Below are 8,074 nucleotides of genomic sequence, written 5' to 3'. Positions count from 1 at the left end.
GGGTTGCCATTTCCTTCTCCAATCTCCTGGATGATTCTAATGTGTGCCACAGTTTGGTTCCCTGTCTGGTGCTCTTGTTGTTGTTGCTGAGTCGCTAAATCGTGTTCAACTCTTTTGGGACCCCATGAATTGTGGCCTGCTGGGCTCCTCTGTCCATGGGATTTCCCAGGCAAGAATACTGGAGCGGGTTGTCATTTCCTTCTCCAGGGGATCTTCCCAACCCAGGGTCTCCGGCTTGACAGGCAGATTCTTTACCACCATTGGTCACCTGATACGAAGGGCCAACTCGAAAAACACCCTGAAAGATTGAAGAAAGATTGAAGTCAAAAGGAGAAGCAGGCAGCAGAGGATGAGATGGTTAGATAGCCTCCCAGACTCAATGGACCTGAATTTGAGGAACTCCAGGAGATAGTGGAAGACAGAGGAGCCTGGCATGCTGCACTTCATGGGGTTGCAAAGAGTCAACAAGACTTAGCTACTGAACAACAAGGACAGCTGATGCTCTGCCCACAATACAAGAAGAGTGGGCACCATACCTCCCTTGGCTGGTCCAGTTAGGATGGGAAGAAGGGCCTGATGGATTCTCCCTGACCCTCGTTCCTGACTTCAGGCCTCAGGGGAGCTGGACCCACCCAAACTAAGGAGGGTCCCGTGTTCACCTCCTGTCATCTATCATGACACTTATTGAAATTTTATTTACCTGTTCACACTTCGGGGAATCTCTCTTCCCCTAAATTCTCTGTAAGTTCCATAAGGGAGGAAGAGTGTCTTTTCACAGTTTATTTCTCGCACCTGGCACACAATAAATGCTAAGTTAGTGTTTGTGGAATTAATAAATGCTGTTGTTCTTCTCTTCCATTGCCTCCCTCTCCAGGATCTTCTAGCTCTGTGTCATTTATTATTGCATTTTCAGAATTTTTGGCACTTTTCCTAGCCCTCACCTTCTCTTCAGGGGCTTGTTGATTCATCAATTTGCTCACTTGTTCTACAATATGTATTGAATATCCACCATGTCCCAGGCACCACAAAGGTACTATAGGCCCTTGGGAGCAAAGAGACAACTCTCAGGGAACATAAAGTCTGGAGGGAAGACCACTGAATAATCACATAAACATAGTAATAAACAATAGTAATGCCATGAAAGACAAAATGGGAGAACCCAACCTAATGGTGGGGTGGAGGTCAGAGAAGGCTTCCCTGGAGAAGCTGGGTTAACTATGCAAATAGAATGGAATTGAGGGGGAGGGGTGGTCTTAAAAGCAGTGTAGGCCTAAGGAAGGGGCTTCTGTGTGGCTCAGATGATAAAGACTCTGCCTGCAATGTGGGTGACGGAAGTCTTCCCTGAATTGGGAAGACCCCCTGGAACAGGAAATGGCAACCCACCCCCGTATTCTTGCCTGGACAATCCCATGGACAGAGGAGCCTTGTGGGCTACAGTCCATGGGGTTGCAAAGAGTCAGACATGACTGAAGCGACTTAGCACACACAAAGGCTTAAAGAAGAGTCTGTGCAAAGGCCTCGAGGCAAGAGGGAACGCAGGACATTAGAAGGGATATAGTGAGAGCTGAGGGGTAGTTAGGGGACAGACACCGGGCTGGCCTTGAAAGTCACCACAAAAATTTTGGTCTTTACCCTAAGAGCAAGGCAAAGATCACTGATCCTTAGAAGGAATAACATACTGGAGAGAACACAAGTGACCACTCCCACTCTTTCCCCTTGGTTACTCACAGTACCACTTTTGCACCCTCTGGCAGGGTGTTCCACTTCTTCTCTCTTCTCCTAGTGCCCTTTAGCCTGTTCTTCACTCCCCCTGTAATTGTAACCCGTCTTCCCCGCTCCCTGCCCCATCCCCAGCACCCTGTCCTTGGGTTTCACTCTGGTAGCCTTCTGGCTTTTTTCCCTTCACTGTGCTGGTTATTCATCATGATGAAGAAAGCCAGGGCTTTCTCTAGTTGCAGAGCACAGGCTCTAGAGTGCTTGGGCTCAGTAACTATGGTGCTTGGACTTCTCTAGTTGTGGGATCTTAGTCCCCCCAGGGATTGAACCAGCTCCCCCTGCATTGGAAGGCAGATTCTTAACCACTGGACCACCAGGGAAGTCCTGGCCCTCTGGGTTGTTTTTTTGGTCAGAGCCTCTCTTTCTGCAGCACTTCTCCTTGGTCTCCTGGCTTTCACAAAGGCCCTCAGGCCTCTGGGTCCCATGTGGTGGACCAGCCTCGGCTTCACTCCCACCCCAAGGCCCTTGGATGGTGTAAAACCCACAGTCCAGGTGTGGGTCTGAGAACTCTGACTCTTGGATTCTTATCTCATCCACACCTTCCTACTTCCTGGGAAAAGTAACTTTGGGGTTCCAGGGCAGAGAGAGGACTGGGAGCAGCCGCAGCCTGGACATAGATTCTATACGTTTGCCCATAGTGAAAGTTAAGTGAAAGTTGCTCAGTCGTGTCTGACTCTTTGCGACCCTATGGACTATACAGTCCATGGAATTCTCCAGGCCAGGATACTGGAGCGGGTAACCGTTCCCTTCTCCAGAGGATCTTCCCAACCCAGGGATCAAACCCAGGTCTCCCACATTGTGGGTGGATTCTTTAGCAGCTGAGCCACTGGGGAAGCCCAAAGTGGAGCCCATTGAAGAGAAACACACACAGCAACGTGGCATCAGGCTTTATTGTAGGGGCTAAATTCACTGGGGGAGGGAAAAATTCCTGTCTGTCAGGGGTAGAGCGGTTAAAGAGGTGAAATGGGAGAAAAACCAATTCTGACAGGAGTGGGGTGAGGGCAGTAATAGGGAGTGTTGGGCCAAGGGGACACCTTAGGGGATGAGGAGGGGACGGAGGGAGAAGAGGGCTGTAGTGGAGAAGGGAGGGGAGGTGATGGCACTGAAGGATCACAGGCCTGGTGCCTGTGGCCTGGGAGCAGGCCGTCTTCTCAGCAGTGGAGATAAGAGCAGACGCAGAGCCCCGGGCTGAGAACACAGACAGTGCCTTGGACTTGCTGCCTGCTCCCCGGGGCTGTCCTCCTCACTTGCGGGCGCCCAGTGCTAGGGCAATGATCAAGCCCAGAACCAGCAGGAACATAGCGACCGAGAGCAGCACCGTGATGACCACCATGCCTCCTGTCCGGGCCATTGCCAGCCCAATGGATTCTGCCTTCCTTCCTGTCAGAAGAGAGGAGGGAGGCAGTTCTAGGCAGGAAGGGCCCCCACCCTGCCCAAGGCTCCCAGCCCAGCCCCTCATCCATTCATCCAGCCAGCCATCCCCTCATCCGTGTATTCATCCAACCAACCAACGAATCATTAGATAAACATTTATGAAGCATCTCCTATGTGAGGCACCGAGGATTCAGAAATTAATCGGACACGGTCACTACCCACAAAGTTTAGCGGTGCAGGGAAATGTGTCAGCAGCCACTTAAAATGCCAGGGGCTCAGTGTGAGGATAGAGGAAGGAAGAGAAGCTAAGGGAGGATAGGAAGGGGCAGGTGGGGGATGGGGCAAGAGGGGCCAGGGAAGGCTCTGGGGCCCTGAGACGTTACTCACGAGGAAATGTGGACATTGGGATTTCTCTGCTGGACTCGGTGGATGCCCCCTTTGTCACGAGGTAGGAAATGCTTTTGCGGTGAGGTTCGGGAGAGGAGAGAATCCTCAGTCAGTGTCCAGGACTTAGAGTATGAGGGAGTCCAGGCCTCCCACTCCACAGCTGTGCCCAGGAGAGGCCTGTTCTGGTAGCTGTGCCCCCATTCTCTCCCCCATACTCACCACATCCCACCACCACCGCCACCAAAGTCAGGGCCCAGCTCCTCTTCCTATAACCCTTCCCACCCGTGCCCCAGGCCCGGGCTTGGTACTTACTAGTATTTGGTTCCTGGTGCCAGGTTTGTCACCTGGTATGCACTGAGCCGGGTGACTGTGAAGCCAGACCCGCTGTCCACCACGCTCACCAGCTCCCTGCGTCCACGGCACGGAGGCACCACGAAGCTAGATCTCACCACTGGGTGGGAAATTGGTGATGAAAGGCAGGGACAAGCCTCGAAAGGCCCCAAGGAGAAGGGCAGTATTTAGAGTATGGATGGTGGGGAAAGGGGGTCAATAGGAAGGGAGAGTGGGAGGAGGGATGCCTGAGTATCCTGGGAAGGGATCTATGGGCACTAGGGGGTGCTGGGAGCGAGAAGCAGACCTTTGCTGTCATTGGCTCTCCGGACAGTCAGTGTGGCGTTGCCCCCTGTGAGGTGACATGGGGGCAAGGCAACTAGCAGGCTTTCCGTCATCACTGGGGACAGCAGACCAGAGAGGCTTGAGATGTTGAAGTCAGCTAAGGGGCCAGGAAGGAGTTCAGGGGAGGATCAATTCCTTTCTCGCCAACAGATCGGCCACCCCACTCCACCCCTGGGGGTCCTCTCTAAGGATGAAGAGTCCCTTCCACTCTGTGGTCTGTTTGCGGAACACGAGTCTTTGCCCGTATGACCACCAGGTGGCAGGCTTGGGCTGCAGAAGCTGGGTACTCCTCCAAGCCTCCAGATGCAGGGGTGCTAGGAGAGGGCAGCTCCCAACCCCACCCCTGTCCAAAGCCTTGGTCTCTTCCCCACTCCTGCCTGCCTCCTGAATCTGGAAGGGGACAGGAATGTGCCCTGGGCCCAGTGACTGATGCCTGGTCACCGCCGTCACCAGTTTCCCAGCCCCAGCTGGCCAGACCAGCCCCTCTTTGACAGCCCTGGAAGGCACAGTTCCTCCTCTCCAGAACCCCCCTTCCAAGCCCCTCCCCAGCCTGGCCAGAGATGGCAGAGACCTGCAGCCCCGGGGACCAGGACAGCCAGCAGAATCAGGATCCAAGACAAGGTCCACACAGGCCACGGAGATGCCATCGCTGGGCTGGGAGCTGGGGTGGGTGCTGGCGGGCTGTGACTGCCTAAGGCAACTGAAGCCCTTCCCCTAGGGCTGCCTGATTTTGTCTTGGCGGGGTGGGAGGAACTCGAGGGGAATCCTGCCCAACCTGCCCCTTGGGTACCAACAGCCTCAGGGGAGGCCCCCAAACAGGTTTTTCAGGATGGGGAGCTAGCCCTCAGGCCAGGATGGGGAGGGCCTGGCTGGATCTCGGTGGCTTAGTCACCGCAGAGGGGCAGGGGAGCTGAGGTGGGGGTGGAAAATCCTTCTTCTGGGACACCCACATGTAAAAGCATGAGTGTTCCCGCCTGCAAGGGCATCTGGAGCCCGGCCTGTAGAGGACCACCCCCCCATGTGGTGGGGGTCTTCCCAGGAGGGTGGCAAGTACTGAGTTTGCCCTGGTGTGTGGAGAGAGGGGAGTCACCCTGAGGGGCTCCTGAAAGGGCCTTGGCTGGGCAGGAACGGGAGAGAAACAGAGAAACCAGCAGGACAGGGTCGGGGCATCAGAGCCCAGGGCCTCAATTCTTGGCATCCACTGAGGCCCAAGCACTGAACTCTGGGAGGGGCAGAGGGAGGGGTATGGGTGCCAGGAAGCACACAGGGCTTCCCACCCTCCAAGGATGCCATGGAGGCCTTCCAGAGATCGGAGAGGTGGGCACTGACCTGCCCAGTAGGGGTGGGGGAGGCATACCGTCAGCCTTGGTCAACAACATTTGCAGAACTGTTTGAGAATAAAGGAGAGAGAGACGGAGGGAGAAAATGAAAGAGAGACACAACTTCTCCAAAGGCCCTCCCACCCCTGTGCTCGGTTAGAGAGCCCTCAAGGAGTTGTGAGCAGAGACAACAGACAGGAGGAGAAAGCACCTCTCCTGGGCCCGGCAGGCGCTTTGCTTGCTCTACACTCAAGCTCACCGCCAGCCCGGTCGGTGGACGTTATTGGCTCCTTTCGTGGATGTGGAAACTGAGACTCAGAGCCACTTGTGGAACATGGAATACTTTGTCAGGAGAGGTCGTAGATCTCCACAGGGAGCATTTATGTGTGTCTTTCTGCTCCTGGAGCCACTCTGGCTCCCCCAGTCCCAGAAGAGGGCCAGGGTCCCACCAGGGAAGTGAGGTGCTGGTGAGGGTGTGTCCTTGAAAAGGTCAGCTCCTGTCCTGGGGTTTGAGCAGGGGGTGACAATAAAGACCAGATTCCTGGACCAAAGCGGAGAGTGGGAGGGCCTCAGACCAGCACTTCTCCAAATTGAATGTGCATGTGAATCACCGGGGATCTTATTAAGATGCAGTATCTGATTCAGTGGGTCTGAGGTGAAGCCTGAAATTCTGCATTTCTAACGAGCTTCCAGGTAAGGTTGATTGATGCTAGCCTGGGAGGCACACACTTGAGTCACCAGGTGCTCAGTATGGCCTCCTTCTCTGCCCCCGCCGTACACACACACTCTGGATCCTCTGCTGGAGATCAGGGTCAGGTGTTTTTCCCCTGTCTCCCAGCACAGGCTGCCTTTGGGTGAAGAAATGAATTCTGTTTTCCCTGCACCTTGGCTTTTGTTCCCTTTTAGATAAGATCCAATCATAATTCTGCAAAATGAAAGAGGATCTTTGGCACATTGAGAACTTTGGAGAGAGGGAACAGACTAAATGGTGGAATTCCAGGGTGAGGGATCTTCTTAGTACTCTTCAAATCCCATCCCCAGCCAGGAGGATGTTTACACTTGGGCTTGGGAGAGATCACTTCCCATCTCAGTCACAAACCAGCAGCAGAAAGGAGAAGAGGTTGGGTTTATTGCAGACTGGGTCATGTTGTGTCTACTCCTAAGCTCCCATCTCCATCTGAAATTATGAGTGGGACAGAGTTGGGTAGGGGAGGACAGAGCTCTGACCAGATTTTAAAAGGATAAGAGGGGCCTGTGCCTTTAAACCCTCCTTTCTCTCCCTTCAGTCCTCCCCCCTTCCCCACCCTTGGCCCTCCCCAGGTTTCTGGAGGAGCTGAGAGTTGCGTCTTCTCCCTGCCCTGCCGAGCTGCTCACTGGCTGCTCTGGAGGCTGTGCTTTGGGGTCTCCATGGAAACCATTAGTTGCTAAGCAACTGGAGCATCATCTGTGCTGAGCTCTCGCATCTAATTATCCCATCACAGCCGCCGAGAAGGGTTTGGGGAGCTGAGAGGAGGGGGAGGATAAGCACAGGAGCAAGAGGATAACTCTTTTAGCAGAGCAGATTCATTGACAACGCTGAAGTCATTTAAAGCCACAGCACTCTTGTTCCTCTGGAGGATTTCCTCATGGCTTGGAGAAATCGAGCCAGGGCCACAAATGCCTGGAGTCTCTCTCTTGGACCCACTCTTTCTAGGCTGTCTCCCTCTTGGTTTCTCGATTGTCAACTCACTCAAGTTTCCTCCCTTGCCTCCTTCCTTCCAAATAGCAAATAGTTACTAAATACCAGTTATGTCCCTGGAACTGTGCTAGGCACCAGGGATATGAAGGTAAGATAAATTTTTGCCCTCGAGGAGTTCCTGATTGTTCTATTCTGCTCCAAAGATTAGCTCCTGAAACAGACCTACTCTTTCTAAACTGTGGTTCTTTCTTTCTTCCTCTCTTTCTCCCTTCATTGCTTCCTTCTTCCCTCCCTCCCTCCCTCCTTTCTTTCATTCTTCTTAAATTGAACTATGGTAGTTTTGCAACCAAAAGAGCTTGGATCAGAACCCAGGTCTGCCTGATATATTATACTTTTGTTTCTCCTTTGGCAATGCCAGTCTTAGTCACTTAGAGGAGCACGGCCACTTGGTTTTGTGGGCATGTCAACCTCTGATGGGCACTGCCATGGAACTTTAGATGAGTCACTTTGAACCTCAATTTTCTCACCTAGAAAATGGAAAGACTCTTTCCTTACCATTTGTCTAGCAACATATGGCAGATGTAAAAATGCTTTAAAAATAAAGGTGCAACAGGAATGTAGAGACCATTGTCAGAATCTATAGTAGCAGACTGGGGGAAACCCTGGCAACTTGGATCTAGAGGTCAGATGCAGTGCTCACCAAATGTTGGTCCAGTGATGAATGGTAGAGCATCTGTCCTTGAGATATGAGGCTGGAAAAGGCTGTGAGAGTCAGAAAATCTCAGTTGTTCAATGATAGAATGCAACTGGATGCGTCTTTATTATTTTTTTTCTAATATTGCCCATGACACAACGACTTCCCTCA

General features: G+C 52.9%; 1 protein-coding gene across 1 annotated transcript; it reads right to left on the bottom strand.

Moving 5' to 3' along the window:
• Positions 1-3,019: 3,019 nt before the first annotated feature.
• On the bottom strand, positions 3,020-4,859 carry UPK2 (uroplakin 2). The gene is made up of 5 exons (XM_010830437.1): positions 4,784-4,859; positions 4,175-4,309; positions 3,850-3,988; positions 3,538-3,608; positions 3,020-3,156 (listed from the first exon to the last, which is right to left on the bottom strand). Exons 1-5 carry the CDS (start codon positions 4,857-4,859, stop codon positions 3,020-3,022), a joined length of 558 nt encoding a protein of 185 aa, XP_010828739.1.
• Between the last annotated feature and the right edge of the window lie 3,215 nt (positions 4,860-8,074).

This window comes from Bison bison, unplaced genomic scaffold, assembly GCF_000754665.1.
Source record: "Bison bison bison isolate TAMUID 2011002044 unplaced genomic scaffold, Bison_UMD1.0 scf7180017864518, whole genome shotgun sequence".
Taxonomy (NCBI): domain Eukaryota; kingdom Metazoa; phylum Chordata; class Mammalia; order Artiodactyla; family Bovidae; genus Bison; species Bison bison.
Note: the sequence above shows the minus strand (reverse complement) of the source record. Positions and strands in the feature narration are given on the sequence as shown.

Coding starts and splice junctions, on each gene's coding strand:
- UPK2 (XM_010830437.1), bottom strand. CDS start 4,859: ATGGCATCTCCGTGGCCTGTGTGGACCTTGTCTTGGATCCTGATTCTG. Junction 3,989..4,174: donor GAGAGCCAATGACAGCAAAG/GTCTGCTTCTCG, acceptor TTTCCCACCCAG/TGGTGAGATCTAGCTTCGTG. Junction 3,609..3,849: donor GCACCAGGAACCAAATACTA/GTAAGTACCAAG, acceptor TCACCGCAAAAG/CATTTCCTACCTCGTGACAA.